Source organism: Zootoca vivipara, chromosome 3, assembly GCF_965207765.1.
Source record: "Zootoca vivipara chromosome 3, rZooViv2.hap1.1, whole genome shotgun sequence".
In the NCBI taxonomy this organism is placed as follows: Eukaryota; Metazoa; Chordata; class Lepidosauria; order Squamata; family Lacertidae; genus Zootoca; species Zootoca vivipara.
Genome location: NC_142586.1, coordinates 68,441,342 through 68,465,891, shown reverse-complemented (window position 1 = coordinate 68,465,891; position 24,550 = coordinate 68,441,342). Strand labels below are relative to the sequence as shown.

General features: G+C 40.4%; 1 protein-coding gene across 23 annotated transcripts in view; it reads right to left on the bottom strand.

The window, feature by feature from the left end:
* The window catches only part of QKI (QKI, KH domain containing RNA binding), a 113,402-nt gene extending 88,852 nt beyond the window's left edge, over positions 1-24,550 (bottom strand). For all 23 annotated transcript variants that reach the window (XR_015949032.1, XR_004692152.3, XR_015949033.1 and 20 more), the window contains exon 1: positions 23,856-24,550. Coding sequence is in view for 16 of the 23 variants with exons in the window: in XM_035108588.3 (XP_034964479.1) it covers positions 23,856-23,997 (142 nt within the window). In the remaining 7 variants the exon portion in view is untranslated. The remainder of the gene's footprint in view (positions 1-23,855) is intronic.

The following is a 24,550-nucleotide window of genomic DNA, read 5'->3' as shown; positions in this document are numbered from 1 at the left end:
TCAAACCTGCGGCCCTCCAGATGTTTTGGACTACAATTCCCATCTTCCCCAACCACTGGTCCTGCTAGCTAGGGATCATGGGAGTTGTAGGCCAAAACATCCGGAGGGCCGCAGGTTTGACATGCCTGTTCTACAATGTTGAGAAATATGTTGACATTGGAGCTACTGTATTCCATCCAGCTGCAAGAGAGGTGGCACTTTTTTTATGAAATACACTACTCCTTTATAAACTGGGCATGATCAAACACAAAAAAATCTGGTAATGGGGTATCTTTAATACTATTTCAAACCTTAATTTGTTTCATGTTTTACTTTACTCTCCCAATTTTAGAACTCTTTGTCAACTTTATACAGAGATCTTGAAAACCTTCATATGTAACATGTTAATGTGTTACTTTACAAGCTCCTGACATTTCCCCAAGAATCACTGAAGTTCAGTATCAAGAAAGACGCTTCAAGTCTATCTTGGGGGTCACTCTTTAATAATAATAATAATAATTATATTCCAACAGCACTTAAGGTTGAAAACTTTTTAAAAGAAAACCTGCAGGGAATGAAATTGACAGTTTTTGACAAAGCAACCAGCTTGTGTAAATATTTTTTGCCACAATTCTGCATGTTTACTTTCACTTTATTAAAGGAACATTTTGCAAAGTTTCCTATTTAGCATGATGATTAATATGTGAATCAGTAAACAGCACTGTTATTTTTACTAGACACCATCCAGAAAGGATTTCCAAAGGTAAGCAAACTGACTTCAAGTATTAACTTTTATTTAAGTGGAAATACTACCTTGATTTCTACTGAAATTTAACAAGCCATGTTAAGAAATCTAGTACGGCACTTTTTACTTTAACACAGGAAACTGTAACAAGTACTGGCACTATTGTGGCTTGTGCAGTTTTATTCACAGTATCTATTTCACAGTATTTATATTTCAGAATATAAATAGTTATTCTCCAGCTGATATCTGTACGTAAATGATTTAAGGAGAAAAGCATGTTAGCCAGTAATTAAAATGTTGTAGATAACCTGTTTGATTTCGAGTAAGATTTCACACAAGCTATTTAATATGCAAGAACAGCAAATAGATAAAAAGATACTACAAATTTAGAGATATTACTCAAACATAAAATTTAGTTTCTAATGGACAGCAGATATTAACTTAGCCAATGTTCATCTTCCACTCCAGTTTGCACCGATGCAAACTAACACTAGGTTACAGGAAATACAGGGAAGAAATGGGGAACCATGAAAGACCACGATTTAATCCAGATTAGACGGTTGCCCACTGGCCACATTTACTAGTAGCCAGCTCTCCAAGGAACAGATGCAGGCATTGGAAAAAGTCAATGTGTGTGCTGCCAAAGTAGGCATTGCCACACTTGCTTCCCCCCCCCCCAACACAAAGAGAACATGTGCAACCTACTGGACACTCACCATCCCTACCCTCCAGGAAGACATACAGGATTTGTTTCCAATCCATCCAGCAAAGTAGTGGAGCAGAATTTTCTTCTCCACAATGCTGGACTGGGGGGAAGAAATGATGTCAATTCTTCAGAGATTAATCACTAAAGAACAGCCAGCATTTTTCCTCCCCATCATAGCACTGGGAAGAGACAGGCCTCTCCCCCCTGCTTAGTACTTTGATAGGGAATAAGATAGCTTGAAAAGGCTCCTTTTCTCCCTCTTGGATGCCACCATCACTAGCAGTTCAGAGGTACTCCTTCCCGTTTCTGGAGAATTAAAACCTGCTAGCAATGACAGCATTCAAGAGGGAAATCATGTGCCTGTCCTAGGTCAGGAAGTGGCATCTTTTAAAATCAGCAGACCTGATCCAGCCCACAAACCATCTCTGATTTACACAGTATTTGTTTCTATGTTGTAAACTGCCCTGCGATCTTCAGGTGAAGGGTAGTACAGTGGTGCCTCACAAGACAAAATTAATTCGTGCCGCGAGTCGCTTCGTCTAGCGATAATTTCGTCTTGCGAAACGTGGGTTGCTGCGGGAGGGGGGGATACGGCCGAAAAACATCGTCTTGCGAGTCACCAAAAACATTGCAAGATGCTTTTGTCTAGCGAGTTTTTCGTTGCGCGAGGCATTAATCTTGCGAGGTACCACTGTATATAAATTTAATAAATAAAATCCATTTGAATGAATGAATGAATGAATAAAGTGATCTCTCTGGAGTTAATATTAACCTTAATATCAGTTTGTGTCCACTGGCATTATTGTATGTTGAGACTGAAATCAACAGCTATCATCATGGCGTGTAAAGCCATTGTTTTGCAGGCATTTTTAGCAGCGATACAAGAGTTATATGTGTAACTTTACACATATAAAAAGATGGTGATAAACTCTATATTCAGCTTTAGGGGAGGATCATAGGAAGAACCTATGGTAATACTTGGAATATATGGAACATGTATCTTCCAAGGTATGACCAAGGTGATTTCACCTAAGTTTTTTTCTCTGGTACTGACAGCATTTGTTCACTCATTTATTTCTGAGAATCCAGACATATCCTTCAAACTACTGCATTCCTGTTTTTTCTCCAGGTATCATACCAGCCTTCAGGTGTGAACTAACATCAAAGTGCTAATGTTTCAACTGAGTTGGAAATATGGGAGAGGAACATACTCAATGCAGCCTTATTCCTGCACCAGTCTGTGCACTGCTTCTGAGGAAAACAGTGAAAAGAGATTTTCTCCCTTCATTCACCAAGTTTCTTCTAGACACAGTGGTACCTCAGGTTAAGTACTTAATTGGTTTTGTAAGTCCGTACTTAACCTGAAACGTACTTAACCTGAAGCGAACTTTTCCACTGAAAGTAATGGAAAGTGGATTAATCTATTCCAGACGGGTCGACAGAGTACTTAAACTGAAAGTACTCAACCTGAAGCGTACTTAACCCGAAGTATGACTGAAGTGCTCAGTGAGTAGCTTCTCGCCTCTAGGTAGGCTTGGCAGATACTGATTTAGATTAATTCCAATCTAGTCGCACAACCAACTTTGGGATGGAACCAAACTTGGTTGCCCTGATGAATGACTTCTGCCAGGAAAGTGAGCAGGGTTGCAACCTTATTGGTTCTCTTACACCCCTCAACAGCTTTTGATACCATTAACCATGGTATCCTTCTATATAGTTTATACATTAGGAGGCACTTTTCTCCAGTCCTTCTTAAAAAAACTGGTGACAGAAGGATTAGTGTTTCCCAAGGTTCCATCTTGTTCCCCACACTATTTAATGTCTACATAAACCATTAAGGAAATAATCTTGTGGTTTTGTCTGCAGTGTTATCAATATGTGGATGTAACCCAGCTCTCTCATTTGTACAGTGTTTCTCCGAAAATAAGACACCGTCTTATATTTATTTTTCCTAAAAAAAAACCCACTATGGCTTATTTTCAGGGTGTGTGTTATTTTTTTTATTAAGTATGATACAGTTTAACCTACACGGTTAAACTGCCTATCACTATGGCTTATTTTCAGGGCATGGCTTATATTCCTTGAATGCTTAAAATCCTGCTATGGCTTATTTTATGGCTACGTCTTATTTTCGGAGAAACAGGGTGTCTACTAATCCCATGGAGACTTACAACACTTTAACTTGTGCTGGAAGCACCTTTGGGCTGCATAAGAGTGAACAAGCTAGATATTAATCCATGCAAGATCAAGGATAAACAATCTATGCTGGATGTATGTTTGCAACCATGTCAGACAGGATTGCACTCTTCCTGAAGGTGCAATAAGGCAGTTCAGAAGCTCTTCTGCATTGAGCATAAACTTAGTAAGTGCAGGTGGCTTTGCTACTATTATTGGGCTGGTATGCCAACCGCAAACCTATCTGAAATGAACAAACCTCAACTTAGCTATTCATGCTAGACTACTTCCTGTAATGTGCTTTACGTTTAAAGAGTCAAAAACCTCAACTGATGCAAAATGTGGCCACCCAGGTACTGTGGGGACCAGGGGGGAAGAACATGTTTCAGTTACTCCAGTTACCAGTACACTTCCAGACCTATAATTCAAAATACTGGTATTGCTTTTGAAAGCCCTAAACTTTGTGGACTGGTTACCTGAAGGACTGTTTTCATCCAATTAAACACCGATAGCCTTAAAAATATATACGTTTTAAAAAATGTGTTAGAAACTGGAGTATGAATGCTAGTAGCTCCTGGGATCTAGGTTGTGGGCACCAAACCAAATTGTCTACGTGCCTTCTTTCTGCCCTGTTACCAGACCAGGCAGCCCTGCAGCAAAAAATAAAAATGCTGCCAGGTGAAATCAGGGGGTCTGGAGGGTAGTGCGGCAGCAACCCCACCAAACACCTGATTCACCTGGCAGCACGTCTTTTGCGTCTGCACTGCTGGGCAAATCAGGTGTTTGGGCAGAGCAGACGTACATCTTTTACTGCCGTCATGCCAGCAGATGAGCTAACTGCAGGCAGGCAGGTGGAGATGCTACCCCGTTTCTCCTAAAATAAGACATACCCATAAAATAAGCCATAGCAGGATTTCTAAGCATTTGCGCAATATAAGCCATACCCCCAAAATAAGACATAGTGATAGGTGCAGTTCTGGAGGGCCCCAAGGAAGAGGCAAGGCTGGACACGTAATAAAAAAATAAGACATCCCCTGAAAATAAGCCACTGTGGGGGTTTTTAAGGAAAAATAAATATAAGACGGTGTCTTATTTTCGGAGAAACATGGTAGGAGCCAACAGTGGCTCCTGGGCATCTCCAGCCAGTTGCAAATCCCCATTCTACCATGTTGCTCATTGGGAACCTCGTGCTATGCAATTTCTTGGACTAACACACTGCACAGAATTATTGTGATGATCAAGTCAGCAGACAGAGAGCTTTTACACAATTCTGAGTTAATTAAAGGATGGGTACAAGTGTAATAAATCTATAAAAATACACAATGATCTGTGAATGATCCAGTGATAATCAGCAAATTTGCACCTGAAATATCCTTAAAATTCACCCAGAGTGAAATACTAGTTTCTGAAACCTTGCTTGAAAAAATCCTAAGCTACCCTAAAAAATATTCAATATACTGTTTTATCCTTTTTCAACTTATATCAGCATTGCAACTGTAAACTGAGAAAATAATGGGAACACAAAGAACAGGCCTTCGCTTGTAATATACGCTTTCATTCATGATTATTTTGAGGCCTAAATATTTCAAAAGCTTTATAAATAGATCAGTTTGCCAAATGCCTTACACGCAAGGCAACAAGGTCATCTTTTAACAAACTCTCTCTCTAGTTCTTAAATAAAGGAAAAATGAACCATCATCCATCTAAACTAAGCAGGCCCAGCAAATACCCTGCAATTCCTACCCTCTACTCAATGTCGAAATGGGTGGATAAATTTAAAGCCTGCTCTCCCAGGAGTTGCTTTATAGGCAATTTTCTCCTAGTATCAAGGACTGCAATTTCCATTTGACTGCCAGTTTGCGATTAAATTCATCATCTTTATTATAAAAATGTGCTGCACTCTATGGCCTACTGAGCAAGAATAGTAGGAAAGATGTATTTCACTTCTAAAAGCAGCATCATTCTAAAATATCCACCACATCCATTCCAATATTCTCTTCTTCAATATGATGGTAACACCTATCATTCCCAAAAAGATGCATATTTGAAACTTTCATCTTTCCATGCAGATCTAAAAACAATTTATTCTCAAAATCGCCATAATGAATATATTCATTATCTTAAGCACCTTTAAAAAAATGTTATCTATCTGAACAAACATGCTGTTGAACCACCACTCCCATACACATTACTCTCCAGTTTGATTTTTGAAGAACAGGTTCTTTCAAAGGGCTACAGGTATATTTCAAAATATGGATTATTATTTACATGTATGTTTGGGGAAAGCTTATAAAAGGCACATTTATCACTGAATACTAAAGCAGTTTGCAGGATTTCTTAAAAATTATGTTGTAAGATAAAGCATTAACTAGCACTTTAAAGTAATATTTGCAATTCTAACACATTACCTGCCAGGAAATTTTTGATAAGGAATGTCCACATATTTTAGCACAATCCCAGAACTATGTTTAAAAGTTCTTGATCAAATTTGTTTAAGGGTTATCAAACACACAGAATGGAACCCGTTTCAAAGGGAGACGAAGAGCCCTTTAACACTAGGCTTAACTAATCGAGCACTAGGCTCTAATTCGAACACTAGGATCAAATTAGAAAGGTACTCAAGCCACCTAATCAGCTTTTAAATTCAAATTATTAAGTATGAAAACTATACAATTATCAGATCCCAAAGCTATTCCTTTTACCCCTTTAGGCATATTCCAAAAAATCTGTGGGTAGAAAGTATGTCTCAAGCAACACATCACATTTTCTCTCTGTTAACGTTCAAAGCACTGGCATCACATGACAAGTTGGAAATGTAATGAGTGCTGTTTTGAGTTTTCCAGTGCATATTTGCAAATACGTATAGCAATCAAATGAGCTCTGCAGCACCCTATGATATCACAAGACAGAAGTACCATCAGTGAGGTTACCAGATATCTACAACTACTTGCCATGACAACTATGAATTTCATTTTGGCTATTAAAACAGGGATGCTGTCATGAGTATGTATCAGCTGCACTTTGCCACTTTGAGGGGTAAGAGAAATGCCAGTATTTTTCTTGTCAAGGTAAACTATGCTTGCCAGATCTGCCTGTCATTGTCAATCCTGCCACACTGCTGAAGTCCTCTACAATAGATTAAAAATGGTGCTGCCTGCTTCTGCTTATACTCTTTTTATTTCTCACTTCCATGCATATCCTTTCCTCAAGCTCTATCCTGCTTCTCCATTTCAAGACCCTTTTCCCAAGCCTCTTCCCAAACCTGTCATGTCGGCAAAGAGTACACCTCCACTGCAAATAAAGAGTTGACCTATCTTCTGCCCCATCTCCCTCCTCTCAAAAAATAATGTTTACACCAACTTAGCCTTAAAATACACCAGCTATTTTATCCTCCCTACTTTAAAAACAAACTGGCTTGTAACAGAGTTGCTGCAAGTAAGGCAGAAAGATCTGGACTAGACTTCTTGGGAAAGGAGAGTTGGGTTCATTGGTCTTTTTTCATTAATACTGAAAATGAATTTCTACTGCTCTATGCCAATGCACCAATTGGAAAACTGTACAGTGGGCAGGCACAAAAAACAAAGTCTGCTAAGGTAAAGGGAGTTCAAGTGTTGGGAGAACTCACATTTTTTGTAGATCTGCTGGGAAGAAGATAGCGCTCTTTGGTTGTGCTGAGTATAGAAGAGATGGTGCAATGTTCATTTTCTTCAAAAAAGTAGTGCACGACTTGAGACTGGGAGAGCATGCCATATGTACTGTTAGCAATTCTCTGATTTTATTGAAAGATGGGACAGGCTGCGCTTATGTGGGCATGTGGGCTATCAAAAACATTTGAGACTACAGTAGTTTGTAGATACCTACAGGCTGTGTTCAGTATTCATTAACAAGCTGTAACTTAAGTTATATTTAAAAGTACGTTGCAAGTATGCAAATGCAACAATTTTATTTGATTTTCCACACCTGTAAAGAAACATGTTCAAAATTTCAGAAACTCAATTAAAATGGTAATCAAACTCCTACATGTCCAGATGAGGAAAAGAAGCAAGCTCAACCATCAAGCACTGAAAGTCAAACATATTTTGCCTTTTGCTTGCAGTGAAATGCAGGGCAGTCACTCCAATTAAAATGAATCATAAAGGGACCAACTAACTGGACATTTGTTTAAGAATAATGTTCAGCAGGTTAAGTTCACATTCCTCTATTAGTATGCAGGCATTCAAATGTTATATACAACACTGAACTTGATTAGATTATAGCTGTTCGGTCACTCTACCGTACCTTATTCAGCGAAAGCCATAAAAACAATAAATTGCTTTCCTGATAAGACCAACAGTAAAGTGTATGTGTACGCATACACATGGCTATTTTGAAGGAGCTGGTGGTACATCCATTGGAGGAAAAAAGCCTCCCCGGGGTATCTCCATACCCCTCTTTGGACAAGGTGTTCAAGTAGGCAGCAGTGGGTCAGCCACAAGAATTTTTGGAGGAAACCAATTATCTCTGGAGTCATTCCAATATTGGTTCACGTCTGGCTTTGGCCAGAAATCAGCTTTGTTCACACTTATGGATGTCCTTGCGCCTGGGTGGGGGAGTGAAACACTGAATTTTTGATAATGTTACTGGTGTTGGGGAATAGAAAAACTGTTCTACAATGATTCTGCCTCCTATTTGCATGGCTGGTCTCTGAGAAAAGCATTAAGGGAATAGGTGTCTGTAATTGGCTTTGATATTTTGTCACTCGCTTAGAGGACTACTTTGGCATTTGTCTGTTTATTGTAATTATAATCCCACCTATCAACACTACCAAACCCACATTTAAGACAAACATTTTGCATGAAGACATTTACATCTCACTTCTACACCCACATTTAAGACAAACATTTTTCACATGTGCTGGTATGTATCCCAAGTTCTGCTAGAACACTGAATTCTAACTAGTAGATTACTTCCGAGGACATTTAAAGGCAAGGTAGAACTAGGCATAAGGTCTATCAGAAGATATCTGCTCCTTTTCATAAATAAATTTAAGTGTACTAATTTTACAAACTCATCCCATATGCCTCAAAAAGCAGTCTAAAAAACCGTCAAGCTTATTATGTTATTGTTTAGGAATCAGCTTTTTAAAGAAAGCATTATTTCAAATACATTCAACTGAATGGCTTTACTATTATGTTGCTGTTTAGTTGTTTAGTCGTGTCCGACTCTTTGTGACCCCATGGACCAGAGCACGCCAGGCATTCCTGTCTTCCACTGCCTTCCGCAGTTTGGTCAGACTCATGTTGGTAGCTTCGAGAACACTGTCCAACCATCTCGTCCTCTGTCGGCAGTGCCCTCAATCTTCCCCAACATCAGAATCTTTTCCAGGGAGTCTTCTCTTCTCATGAGGTGCCCAAAGTATTGGAGCCTCAGCTTCAGGATCTGCCCTTCCAGTGAGCACTCAGGGCTTATTTCCTTAAGAATGGATAGGTTTCATCTTCTTGCAGTCCATGGGACTCTCAAGAGTCTCCTCCAGCACTATAATTCAAAAGCATCAATTCTTCGGCGATCAGCTTTCTTTATGGTCCAGCTCTGACTTCCATACATCACTACTGGGAAAACCATAGCTTTTACTATACGAGCCTTTGTCGGCAAGGTGATGTCTCTGCTTTTTAAGATGCTGTCTAGGTTTGTCATTGCTTTTCTCCCAAGAAGCAGGAGACTTTTAATTTCGTGACTGCTGTCACCATCTGCAGTGATCATGGAACCCAAGAAAGTAAAATATCTCACTGCCTCCATTTCTTCCCCTTCTATTTGCTTTACTATTGCGTATAAATGTCACTAAGTACCACAAGTGGAAAATTACATAAAATATGCTCTGTCCCTCTTTTCACAGAAATTTCTTTATTTGGGACAATTCCACTTTAGCTGCATTAAAAAGCCAGGCAAGACTATAAAGGCACCTCCATAGCTGGGACCAAGTGCCATTTAGTTCCTCCCCCTCCCCTCAGTAGCCTTTTGCACTAGACATTCTACTTGGTTATTATGTAAAAGTGGGATATCAATGTACTTCTTTTTCTTATGCCATGTTTTCCTTTTGTATCAAGTCTATCTGATAGCGGATGTTCAGTATTATAATTGCTCACTATCTACTGCAAATAAGTTTTATTAGTCTAAATAGCCCTACTGTAAAACCATTAAAGCAACCTTGTTTGTCTAGTAAAATGAGTGTTTTACAACCAGCTCATACTGTCAAATAAAACAAACTAAACATGGAACTCAAACACGTTTATTTCAAGTTTTAGCACAACCCAGCTACACAATAAATATTGCTATTATTCTTCAACGAGAGAGTTCACACCAGGCCAGCCTTCCAGATAAATCTGAAAGCTAACTGCATTCCCCTCCCTTCCCCCTTACTGCATCCTTCCATCCTTTACTTCTGTCTCCCTCCTGGCCTCTGAAAATACCCCACTCTTTCCATACCCTTCCCATTCAGATTTCTTTTAAGCTCTGTAATATTTAACAAGAGAGCTAGGGACAGAAAAGAGATATACACAGCAGCAACTGGAAGCACTCAATCTATAGACCATCATAAGACAGGATGAACATAAGAATAGCCCTGCTGGATCAGGCCAAGGCCCTATCAAGTCCGTCATCCGGTTTTCCACAATAGCCAACCAGATGCCTATGTGAAGTCCACAAAGAATACACGAACACAATGGAGATATATAATGACAGATTCCTTCCTCAATATTTTCTGTTTTAACTATATCCTGCCTTTGGGTAAATTCTTTTCCTCAAAACAAGCTATATGGATATACTGTATATATATACACACACACACACAAAATCATACAGCATCCTTTTAATTTTCTCCCATAAGCTTACCTAGATTTGAATTACTTTTTGTGAACTTTAATATTTGAAGTGTTCTTATGCTTTCTAAAATACCAATTATTACTAGTGCTCCAAAGCTTTTATTAGTAGGTTTGTCAGCATTCTAAACACAGGTAATTTATATCAGCAAAGGACCACCAACAAGCAACAACAACTCTGCTCTTTAAAGGCACATTGTCATGAAAGCTGCAAGTATAGAATAGCTTCCTCATTCTTCCTTCTGGCTTGGTAACAAAGATGGAAGACCAGCTTACCATTGGGGATGATACAATCGTCCCTTTTCTTCTAAGAACCAAATGAAATTGAAGCTGATTTGCAGAAGCTTATGCCAATGGATCCAACAGGGTCAGTCAGCAGAATGGGGAGAGAAGCAGGTTTTCGCAATACCATCTCCAAGCAGCTTCTTATACCCCATATATCTACTCTGGAGATTAGAAGACTCACCTTAATAGATTTAAGGCACACAGAAAGCTAGAAGGGTGAGGGGAAGCACCAAAACTGGCTTCTCTATCCATTCTCCTGATGGAAGCCTTACTGTCACAAGGTTAAACACACTGGGTTGTATCCAATTGTGTCATTCAGTTACAGTGGTTCCTCGGTTTGCGAACGCAATCCGTTCCGCTGAGGCGTTCGCTCGCCAAGGCACAGATAGATCGCTTCTGCGCACGCACTGCGCAGATCGCTTCTGCACATCCGACGCCGTGGAACCCGGATATAAACACTTCCGGGTCCGCGGCGTTCGTAAACGGAGGTTTTCGTAAACGGAGGTAGGCGTAAACCAAGGTTCCACTGTAATAATAATAATAATTTATTATTTATACCCCGCCCATCTGGCCGGGTTCCCCCAGCCACTCTGGGCGGCTTCCAACAAAACATTAAAATACAGAAATCCATCAAACATTAAAAGCTTCCCTAAACAGGGCTGCCTTAAGATGCCTTCTAAAGGTCTGGTAATTGTTATTCTCTTTGATCTCTGGTGGGAGGGCATTCCACAGGGTGGGTGCCACTACCGAGAAGGCCCTCTGCCTGGTTCCCTGTAACTTGGCTTCTCGTAGCGAGGGAACCGCCAGAAGGCCCTCGGCGCTGGATCTCAGTGTCCGGGCAGAACGATGGGGGTGGAGACGCTCCTTCAGGTATACCGGACCGAGGCCGTTTAGGGCTTTAAAGGTCAACACCAACACTTTGAATTCTGCTCGGAAACGTACTGGGAGCCAATGTAGGTCTTTCAGGACCGGTGTTATGTGGTCTCAGCGGCCGCTCCCAGTCACCAGTCTAGCTGCCGCATTCTGGATTAGTTGTAGTTTCCGGGTCACCTTCAAAGGTAGCCCCACGTAGAGCGCATTGCAGTAGTCCAAGCGAGAGATAACTAGAGCATGCACCACTCTGGAGAGACAGTCAGTGGGCAGGTAGGGACTCAGCCTGCGTACCAGATGGAGCTGATAAACAGCTGCCTTGGACACAGAGTTGACCTGTGCCTCCATGGACAGCTGTGAGTCTAAAATAACTCCCAGGCTGCGCACCTGGTCTTTCAGGGGCACAGTTACCCCATTTAGGACCAGGGAGTCCTCCACACCCGCCCGCCTCCTGTCCCCCACAAACAGTACTTCTGTCTTGTCAGGATTCAATCTCAATCTGTTAGCCGCCATCCATCCTCCAACCGCCTCCAAGCACTCACACAGGACCTTCACCGCCTTCACTGGTTCTGATTTAAAAGAGAGGTAGAGCTGGGTATCATCAACATACTGATGGACACCCAGCCTAAACCCCCTGATGATCTCTCCCAGCGGCTGCATATAGATGTTAAAAAGCATGGGGGAGAGGACAGAACCCTGAGGCACCCCACAAGTGAGAGCCCAGGGGTCTGAACACTCATCCCCCACCACCACTTTCTGAACCCGGCCCAGGAGGAAGGAGCGGAACCACTGCATGACAGTGCCCCCAGCTCCCAAGCCCTCTAGACGGTCCAGAAGGATGTTATGGTCGATGGTGTCAAAAGCCGCTGTATACTTTATTCAGTAAAGTTTTATTCTGGATTGTTTTATTTGATGTTTCAATGCATTTTAAACTGCTTTGAGATTTTTTCTTAAAAATATAAAGAGGTATAGAAATGAAAAATCCTACAGCGATGAGAGAACAACGTGATTTGCTACCTCCTTCAATAGCCTCCCTAACAAACTGTGCTAACACAAGAAGATACAACTTTGCTTTAATGCCTAAGTTCACAATATTTTAAAGCCCTTCAAAGATCAAAGGCAATGTATATTAAAAAGTGAATTAGTAATAAAATTCAAAATTTGGCAACATTCAAAGACTCTGTTAACACTTCCCTAGGCCCCAAAAGTTGGGGTGGGATATGAGTAAATTTATCTGCTTAAAAGGGGAATAGACAAATCTGCTATATTTCTATTAGTTAAAAATCTGCTTCTGTTCCAACTTTGATTCTAAGACTGCAATTCTATTACATATTTACTTGACAGTAAGCTTGACTGAACCCAATAGCACTTGCTTCTGAGTAAACAAGCATATGTTCAACTTATAGAACACACTGGGCAATTGCTTAACAAACTCTTCAACAAGCTGAAATGAAACCTTTAGCTTTAATTAGTAATGCAAACTATATTATAAAGGAGTGTTTAGCATAGGTTATCATTTAAACTGCTAGTGCAAAGTAAGAGCCCTAAAGAAAAGACACTTTCAGCTTCTGGGTAATTGTTTCACTCACTCTTATTTCTATGTGGGGCCTCCCTAGAGCTTAACCTGGAAAAAGCAACAACTTCCTAACATCTCTGCTTCTCATTACCAACTACATATCTAGGTACCCTAAAGTTTCAAATTATCCATTCAAGGTCCCTTCATACATGCACCTTGCTTGCCCTCCAAAATCCTCTCACAAACAAATGCCTTACCATCCTTTTTGTAATTATGCTTTTCCACTGAACCATAGTTACTCATCCACATATTTTCTTTAACAAACTGTCAGTTCTGGAACCCCCTATAGCTACAGAGCTATTAAGTGGAATGGAAGAGATGCTTATGTTGTGACATGTAACAGTTACTGGTAGGTCAGCCTTTTAGGCTCTAAAAATGACCATGCTCTAAGGAATGATTTAGTAATGGAGTGAAACTGTGGAGACCTAAAGAAGAGGACTGCGTAAGCCCCTGAATCTTACATTCAACAGCCTAGCTTAAAGAAAGCCTGACTGCACTAAATGGTTTGTTTATTTAACACTGACACCCCAAAGAATCTATCAAAACTTATTGCATATTTTGGATATAGGCTTTTGGTGTATTTTGGAAAAGTTGCACCAAACATCTATTTCACACAGCTTAATAAAATGATACACTAGGGAACTCTCACCCAATACTGGAACCAGCAAGGTCAGCTGCATCTCCCCGTCACGTTGAAAGCAACAGGTACCAGAACAGAACAAACTGCTGCAATTTTCAGTGACTCCTGTAAAGCCCTCAGTTACAAGTTCTCACAACAGTCCCCTTATTACTCAACCCTTTGTGTTGGGTCAGCATAACTGAAGTAACACGCGTCTCCATATCCCTGAAACCAAACTTGAAACCTGCAAGGGCAGGGCAAGAGGGTCACACTAAACTTGCCTGGGCTTTTGACACAGTCAGAGTACTTCCAAAGCTGAGTGTGATGCCAAAAGTAATATGCAACACGTCCCCTGGATGAGAGGATGTTTCAGTGGCAAGCCCCAATTTTAGCTCCTTACCAAGACTTGTATAATCAAACTGAAATACACCAAAAGGATTACTCCAAACTTGGATGTCATTCACAACTATAGTATAGCCTTTAGCATCCAGGGAGAACTAGGCAATAATCCTCATTTATTAAGTTAGCAGTATCCTGTGTGCATATTTTGCCTAAATGTTTCGCTGAATTCAGTGGCTTTTATAGAATAAACAAAGCATCTAGGTAGTGAACATAACACTTGCATAGAAATATTTTACCAACAATGGGACAGTGATACACAATAACCAATTGTTGTATTCATCAGAATAAAAAAGGTAAAGGTAAAGGGACCCCTGACCATTAGATCCAGTCGTGACCGACTCTGGAGTTGCGCGCTCATCTCGCATTATTGGCCGAGGGAGCCGGCATACAGCTTGCAGGTCATGTGGCCAGCATGACAAAGCCGCTTCAGGTGAACCAGAGCAGCACACGGAAACGCCGTTTACCTTTCCGCTGTAGCGGTCCCTATTTATCTACTTGCACTTTGAGGTGCTTTTGAACTGCTAGGTTGGGAGGAGCTGGAACCAAGCAACAGGAGCTCACCCCGTCGTGGGGATTCAAACCACTGACCTTCTGATCAGCAAGCCCTAGGCTCAGCTGACCCCTGATCTATAGTGAATAGATACAGTGGCACAATAACTATTATCTATAGTGAATATCATTATCACCATGACAGAAAAGTAGGCAACATCACAGAAAGAAGTGCCTAAAATCCAGAGAGCAAATCAATAGTAGTTGCTGTTGTTGTTTAGTCGTGTCCGACTCTTCCTGACCCCATGGACCATAGCACGCCAGGCACTCCTGTCTTCCACTGCCTCTCGCAGTCTGGTCAAACTCTATTAACACTGAACAGGCTGACAATGCCACAGCATTTTTTTACCAATTGCCACAAAATAGGCTGTATACACACACACACACACACACACACACACACACACACACACACGGTGGACTGCAGTTATTTGAAAACACTGTCTGGACTGAACTAGGTATGGAAATTAAAGGGGAAAGGGTTAGTGTGGAAGCAATCCTTACAAGCAGATGAGCACCTTAATGTCAAACATAGAAGTGCACTCTTAATCAAAGTCAGCATGCACAATCTTTTTGCCCTCTCCCTGGACCCTGAAACAGTGCCCCTGACTCTGAATGCTGAAGTACTGAGGTAAGATTCTACTTGCAGCAGTTGACCTATAAGTAAATGCATCATTGCACAGACATTCAGATTAACTTTCTCAACTCCAGACGTTTCAAAGAATCGGCTGTACTGTATCTTTCAGATTCTACTTGCAGTGCTAAACTTGAAGTCCACAATTATGTGTCTGCTGTAACAATTATACATTAATACAAGTAACTGTTACATATTTCCATACCACTTGCATCTAATCCTGCATTGTCTGGTATTTTTTATTTCCCATTTCTGCATTGAAAACAACACAACTAAGAACTAAATGGCTGGACTATTTGCTTCATTACCAATACTATACACTCAACTTTTTAAAAGTAGTCTGCTATGTGCTGCATGGTAGACTGTCATTCAAAAAAAAAAAGCCTATGTCGCCTTACAGTTTAGTACAGTGGACCCTCAGGTTATGTTACCTTCGGGTAACATAACTGTCGGGTTGTGAACACGGCAAACCCGGAAGTGTATACTTTCGGGTTTTGCCCCCACCCACCCACCCACACATGCGCAGAAGTGGCGCTTCTAGGTGCGGACTTTTTGGGGTACATACGGACCCCCGGAACGAATTAAGTTCATATCCGGAGGGTCTACTGTAGTTCTTTCAATCCCAGTCAAAAGCTTGCAGTACCTGAAAGAAGAGGCTTATTGTTATTGCTACCAACACAGTTTCTTCAGCTGATCCTTAACTGTTATACTCCAACCACTTCCACCTCACGCATCAGAGCGACAATAGGCTTAACCTATGAAAGCTCTTGAAAAAATGACTCTTTTCCACTCAACAACCAAACACTGTGACATCAAACTGGGAGGTGCAATTCCACCAATTTCTAACATTTCAAGTTTTAAGGCCTTTAAGCCTTCTAACACAAGCTAGTAGCAGCTGTAATGACATCATATATTTTACACCTATTCTACAAAGTAGAACTATATTTGATATTTCAACAGGACAAACAAAATTAATGTATCCATTGGAAGCAGCAAACATAGAAATTACTCAGGAAAATTTTGAAGGCCTTCATATACTGCAAATTTAGCATTTTGTTACCACTTGCACATATAGAACATTAAAATTAATGGACGATCTAGAACCACAGGCAAGTAAACTGAAACAGAAGTTTGCATGTTTCACCCTCAGAATCTGATTATCTGGGGAAGGGAAGCTGAGATTCAAAGTATTCAGTATGATGTTTACAAATCTGACTATACCCTCTAAACTGCCACCCCCCAAAATAAGGAATACTTTATGCATTTTATATTAATGGCAATGTCCTATAACCATTCTATAAATAAAAGCAATTTTGTATGTTTGATTGCACCTTTTATTTGCTTGCCTGTGTCAGTGTTTCTTTTCATAACTTCATCAAAGCAAGGAGTTTTGAATGATCAGCTTCCTGCTTCAATGCAACTAATGTAGTGAATTAAATTCATCACCAATAGCCTCTCTTACCACAACACACAGAACTATTGTATTTCTTACTCTAGCAGTACATCCAACATACAAATTGGACTTAATGAAGGGTTCAAAGCCATGTGTTTCAATTGAATTTTCAAAATTACAATCATATTCCACTTTGTATCACTGAAGTGTAAACCAATTTCAAAAAGGACAGCACATGTAAAGTCTCAATGAAAAGTTGTCAACCCAAACAGACTTTTGGGTTTTAAGGAAAAAACATATTCCAATCACCATAAGGTGTCAGGATGACCAGGCAGGTTAGAATATAATGGGCCTGACTGAGTTACCAAATAACAAATTTCATGCTTTCATAATGATATAGCAGCTATGCTGGTCACAGAAGGGTACCTATTATGCAAATATAATTTTTTCTTATTGGAAAGAAAAGCATAATAATGCATATTGACATGAAATTTGAAATACAATTCTGTATTTTAATAATTTTCAATTACATATTTATAAACCACTTTTAAAAACAGAAAAAACAGAAAAGCTGAACGAAGTCACACAGTTAATTGCAAGTCTAACTTTCAAACACAACTCTTACTTCCTATCATTTGAATAATGAGAGCATTTAAAATACTAGCCACATTAAAATTTTGCATTGGAATTCTAGCAGAGTCATTTAACTGTAACATGCATGTACATAATTTTTCATTAATGTAATCACACTTCTCTATATAAAGGGTGTTTCTTCCATTTAACAAATATTTCTTCTCAATTTAGGAAAAGCATTAGCAAAGCATAAGCCATTTAGGGAAAGCATAACCACGCTGAGAATATTGTTTAAGACCAGGATAAGTATAAAAGTAAAAAAAAAATAACATGCATGCCTCATAGAATGTTTACATGCATCTGGGAAATTACTCTATACATCAAGCAGCCTAAATTTATAATGTATAACACTAGTAACTAGAGGAGCATGTACCTGTGAAATCCCACACATTTCTTTAAACAGAATATAATAAAGAGAAATACTGTAAATGCAGGAAAGATTCAGCAATGTATAAGACAGATCTAGGTACCGCAAGTTTGAAAAATGTAATATGGAACAAGACAGATCTAGATAAGTTTGAAAAACGTAAACAATGTTGTTGTATTTTGTTCCTTCCCAAAATATATGAAAACATTTGTAATTATAAAACATTTTAAGTTTTTGAAAGTTTTTATTACAAATGTGCTAGCACTGGTTATTTTTGGAGCAGTAAAAATGGCTGCCTATAGCTTGTAGCCAATAGGCCACTAACCTTTCTGGGCCAGGGTGCACCATTTGGAATTCTGAGTAAGTGCTGTGGACACCAGTCACAAAATGGCTGCTATAGGGGCGTGGTATAGCACAAGATGGCTGCCACCTTTAAAGAAAATGAGAGCGCCACAAAAAGTGTAGGCATGCCCACTCTCCCATCAACAGAAATTGCATCTTCCTCATCCATTGCTGCACTGACAGAGCTCTTTGTACCTCTCCTATGTTCAGAACACAAAAAGCATGGGTGTCCAGTCCTGGCTTTCAATTGAAACATAGAAATATTTAAGGATAGGTGTTCAATACAGAACCCGCTGCCAGTAGAAACAGGATTGAAGCAGGAAGGCAAACAATCTCTCATGTGTTACAGATTTTTGATGGGCTATTTACCTAGACCTTTCACAGGAGCTGTAAGAGGGACTGGCAGACACACTGGCACCCACAAGCACAGTGTGTCATTATAAAATTGTAAAAATATCTAGAAGAGTTTGGAAGTTTGATTGTCTATCAGCTTCCTCCCCTCAAAATTGGTACTCAATCTCACTTTCTTATAACAGAAAGTAAGTGACTAAAATGAGTTATGCCAAATGAAACACCAGAATTTTGTAAGGGTCTTGTGCCACTTTAATTAAGAATCCAGGTAACGGTTTTTAAGAAACTGGTACATAATTCTCTTATTTTGTTTTTGTCTGGTTTTGCTCCTTATAGTGGTTCAAAATCTGAACTCAGCCTACATAAGGTTGTATTCAACCAAGTTATCCCAAGTCTGTTTGCACAAATTGAACTTCTCTCTACACACATAGCCCAAGCACCCCCAAATCTGCTCTGAAGAGTTAGAAAAACTGCCACAACATATTTGTCAGGGCACACAGTGGAGGGAAATTTCCGCTCTACAAGCACATAACCGGACAAAATTGTTGGACACTATACACTTAAAGAGGCTTCATACCTCCCTTTCACTGTATTCTTTTTAAACTTCAATTGCAGACGGGATGGGAACTGGGAAATATCTAGAAGAGAGGTATTCAAAGTTCGTTAGGGTTTCTTCAAGAGCACTTGTTGACTGAACACCAGCTGCAGATCCGACCTTCTGCATGAGTAAGAGGGATCAGAAAGGCTGCCAAACAAGCCAGGGGGAGGAAGGGCAGAGACTTTTGGAAAACACATATGTGCCAAGTATACACACTATCACAGTTTGATATAATCTATCTGAGAAGGCTGCTACTGGTTTTTTCCATGTTTGTCTCCACTGAACCTTTTCCTTTTGAATAATTTTTACAAAAGACATACATGTTGCTATGCCAAGGGTACTGAGAATTTGGGGGCTACTTCCAGACCACTGATCTTTTCAGAAAAAAATCTCCTGAATGTCCAGTTCTGACAGAGAATATATATGCTTCCGCAGGAGAAAAATGCCAAAAGTCCTCCCCTCCACAAAGGGTTCCAGAAGAGACAAGGCCAGAGCTGTACAGTATATGCCTCACTGATCCCAAATGAACAAGAGCAAATGTACATGTTAGGTTAAGTCCATGAATAGCAAAATTCCAATCATAATTTTAAATTCTGTTTTGCAGGATGGGGGGCTTTGTTATCCCTTGCCTTTATTTATATATTGGAATTGTACCCCTAATTTATTAAAGCTGTAATTTAATCTTCCAATTCAGTTGAAGTTTCTACAGACAATATTGCATACAAATAATGAAAACAAATCCTACAAAATGAAGTTCCAAGAATATATGTAAGAGACTGAGCACATACTTCACTATCAATTTAGCAAAATCATTTAAGGTTAAAATAGAAACCAGTTAAAAACAGCATTTTCTCTAAAATAAGCTTACTAAAGCTTACTTGGTGGCAAGCTCCACTGAGTTCAATGGAAATTACTTCTTAGTGGAAATGCTTAATGCATAGAATTTTGTTGACACACACACACACACACACACACAGAGAGAGAGAGAGAGAGAGATTTAAATAAATAAATACACACACACTTGCTTTATAAACAGAATAAGCTTTTATGTGGTGGGATGGATTCAGGCTCAGGCTCTGCATATTTTCTCAGAAGCAAGCCCTAGTTTGCTGAGTGAAGCTAACTCCCAGATAAATGTGCACAGGATTGCAGCCTATTAGTTCAACATGGGTCTCATTGAATCAATGGGATCCATGTTAACCTCATCATGGCTTAAACATCCTATTGTTTTCAGATTAAACTAAGGCTGCAATCTTATGCTTACCGAGAAGTAAGCCCCCTTAAACTGAATGGTGTTTACATCAGAGTAGACATGTATAGGACTCCATAATTACTTGGGATTCAATCTTTGTAACTGGTTAAAAAAAATACAATTCAAATCGCTTTTATACTGAATACTCAGAACCAAAAGCATACCAAGTTTGGCTCCAATTTCTGTTTGGAAACCTACTGTGGAAACCCACTGTGGAAGGTTCTGCAGATCCAGAATTGGCCTCCACAGTCACCTACGGACACACTTGTTAAGACCATATTCATGAAAGACAATCTTACTCAGCTACAGTGATCGCCAAAGAAGGAAGATACATACATTATGCGGCAGTAGCATTAGTCATGATGCGAAGGTTCTGTGACAGTGCCATTCTGTACTCAGATTTGTTTGGTTTTTTTAAAAATAATGAGCATAGATGTCAATGAAACTTCATCCTACCTGGATATGGACTTCTAATAATAATCTCACATAAATGAACTCTGAATATATCTTTGCCAATTTCCAGTTGAAGCATGATATTTGGCTTGCTCAGCATCATCTTTATTAAATATTTAATCCCCATGTACTAATAACACAAGGGGAGACAAACAAAAGGAATTCAACAAGTTGCTATTCACATAAAAATAGATACTTTTCCCTTTCTTTAAAAAATGCATACATGACTAAAATTTGTGGCAATACTTTCGGCAGACAATTGCTGGAAACAAAAGGTTCTTCTAACCTAAAAAAAGCCCTTCCCTCTACTTCCTACAGGCTCCCATATACCAATAGAAAAGCAGCTTTATATTTATTAAGTTAATTTACATAACTTTGCTACTGTTTATAAATAAAACAAAAATCAATGATTTTGAGAATCTACACTATTATTGAAGCTTTATCTCCATGTACCTTTGAATTTGAAAAGGTATACACATGATTAAATGTAGAATATTTTGGACGGTATTGATATTTACCCATACAATCAACTGACCTATAAAAATACAGACGTTATCTGCAGTTTTCCACAAATACGTATAGATTCCATTAGAATGCACCAAGCCCTGATATTACTATTGTAGCTATCTTTTACACTCTTTGAGCTTGACATAACTGCCAAATACCAATAATAACAGAGGGTGGAAACAAACTTTCTGCCCCCTGTTCTACAAAACTATCAAATTGCCAGAATGTTTTCTTATTTTTTGTTAATGTGAATACAATTTAGGAAACCCAGATGTAAAAAATGTTAAGTGTTTAATGATTAGCAAGCTAGTAAACAGCAATTTTAATTACTTCACAGATATTCATTTACTGCACAAACCTTTCTACAATATTTTGAAAAGGGAGGGGGGATTATACCACAATCATAAAAGCTAAAAAGCACAGTATATGTAAATATGCTTGCTTTAAGTTCAACATCTCGCATACTTCTTAAATCTTCTGTTTGCCGATTTTGGCAAAAAATTTTATAAAAAGCCTTAAAATCTCCCATCTTTTTTTCAAAAAGAAAGAACTGGCGCCCCTTAGTGTTCAAATATTAAAACATTTAGATCATTCATTTAATTTGCATGGAACATTTTTTCAACATTCCAGAAAGTTTTCAGCATTTGCAGTTCTTCCACCCAGGAGCCAACACAAACAGGAAAAGGCAGAAAGAATTAAAGGGGCAACTGAACTTTTGCCTTGAGCTATCCAGAAAGTGAAGAGGGGAGAAAAATAAGGGAGGGACCAGAAACCGCTTGATTGTTGAATTAGATAACTTTCAGATCTTGTTTTGGACTTGCACAAAACAGGGGAGGGGAGATGCCAGTTCAAAGGCTTCTGAAGTTCCAAGGTTATACCACACTCAAAAGATTCAGTGACCTCACATATTCTTCTTGAAATATCCTTTTGACACCAGAGATGTTCCGCTCTTTTGTTCTTGTGACAAACTCACTGTGCCTCCCTTTTCCAGATCAAACTGATGATTCAGTAACTTTTTCAATCCATTGTTATAACTGTGCTCAATTTAGTTACTTTAGAAGCTATTGCTCAAATTCATTTCTTAATTTCATACTAAGGAATCTTTTTGAAAAAATGCTAACAATCTGAAGCTACTTTCTAAATAGCATCCTTTCAACGTCTGTCTCATTTATAGTAGTGTTATCCCAACAAGAGTCAGAAATAAAATTCCAGTTTGTAAATCGACATCCCACAACTATTGACATCAAACTAATGCTCAACATAGTTTCCAATTCAAGTGTAGACAAACCTTTCAAAGGCCATTTAAAACTCTGCATAAACTTTTCTCAATTGGAAAAATAAAATACCCAAAACCATGACTGAAACTAGATGTCAACATCTTTCATATCTAACTACTGAAATGTTATGCTACCCCCATAAAATTCGTAGAACGCCAAAACTCATGATTTCTTGGGACAGGGTTTTGATTTGGGGGGGGGGTGAGGAATCAGGTTCAGATCCAAGTGAAGTAAACACGTGATTAAAAATAAGACAAGGAGGCAGTTTTGCAAAGCCTTTGGGTGCAATCCTCAAGCCATTTAAAAGCATACAATTAGGATTTTTTAAAAAATAATTAAAAAATAAACTTTGAAGTGTGCTAAGAGTTACACCACAGATTACAGTAAAAACTTAGGTCTTAATTCCACAAAAGTGACTTTACAGAGTGGGAGTGGGAACAGGAGGATTAGGTGCATGGCCTAGAACGTGCGGTGGGTATTTAACAACGCCACCGGCGGTTTCGCGTTTTGTTCTCGACACTCGAGTCGCTTATTCTTCAGTGTAAACTCTTCCAAGGCAAAACCTAGTAAAGTTTGGTCTGTTTACTCACAAACTTGAAGCACAAACTCCGTCTTTTCTGTGACGGAGCAACCACCCAACAGGGGAGGAGAGAGCTAAGCCCTCTAGTCCCAGCAATACGTTTGCACCACCTCCCTCCCAGTCAAATCTCGACAAGAGCACCCAGTTTCTCATTTCTTCTGGCTGCAAACTCGTTCACAAGTACTTCTATGAATCATGCCACCCGGCCTACTTCGCCTGCGTACTTTTTTTCTACCGTAATCCTCAGAACTCTCTTTTCCCACCCTTCCCAAAATAAAACAACCTCTTGGGCTCTTTCACTCCCCTCCCCCCTTCTTTTCCCCCCCCCTCAATGTGGCGGCGACGTTCCCCCCTCGGTTAAAAACGCAGCTACGCATAAAAAATGAGGGAATGCACAAAGCCACACTTTATTCCCTCCCCGAGCGCCTCGTCCCCAAAGGCCGAAACTTCTGCGAAGGGACTTCCCGCTTCTCTCCTTTGTTTACGGGGGAAGGAAAGGCCGAAAGACGCCATTGAAAGGGAGGCGAGTCTACCCCCCGTTTCGGGACGGGAGAGGGAAGGGGAAAGGGGATCCGTATAGTGTGTAGAGGCCCAACCGGAGCGGCACGATAGAGAAACAACCGTTTTCCCCTCACAGCCACGGCTAAAAAGAGAGAGTTGCTCTTGATTTTTCGGGGGGAGGGATTGGGGAGGGGTAAATTCATTTACCTTCGTCCAGCAGCCTCTCGAGGTGGTTGAATATCCCGCAGAAGTTAGGGAGGCTGCTCATGAGCTTCTTGTCGTTCATCAGCTGCATCAGGTAATCGGGGCTCGGCTTGGGCTTCTCCTTGGTTTCCATTTCCCCAACCATATTCCAAGCGCAGGGAGAGAGCGAGCGAGCGCCCGCACCAGCACTCGCCCAACCACCGCACTGGGCGCCCGCCAGGCGGGGAAAGAGACGGGGTGTGTGTTATGTGGGCTTGAAGCGCGAGGGGGGGAGGAGGCCTTTCCCCCCCTAAAACCGGGGGGGGGTGAGAAGGAGGAAAACGAGGGAGCGGGGGAAAGGGGGGCGCCGTCAACGAAGAAGCCACAAAAGCACACCCCGCTGGGTCCCGGGCGAGACAGAGAGGAGGAAAAAAATAGGGGGAAACTCGGTGACCCCCCCAACCCCTCCGCCTCCACCACCACGGAGGGCTGCGCCCTAGTCTTCCTCCGCCGCCGCCGTTTCTCCCTGTTTCCAGTCGCCGCTCCCACGGGAAGCCTTTCCCCACAGCGCCGTGCGCCCGCGGCCGGCGCAGTCTCCGGTGTTTCCCTCGCCGCCGCCGCCGCCCGCTTCGCCTCCTCTCACCCGCCGCACACGCAGACGTTGGCCGCGGTTCCTTCTCCTCGGCGCGGCTGCCGCTGCTGCTGCTGCCCCCTGGTCT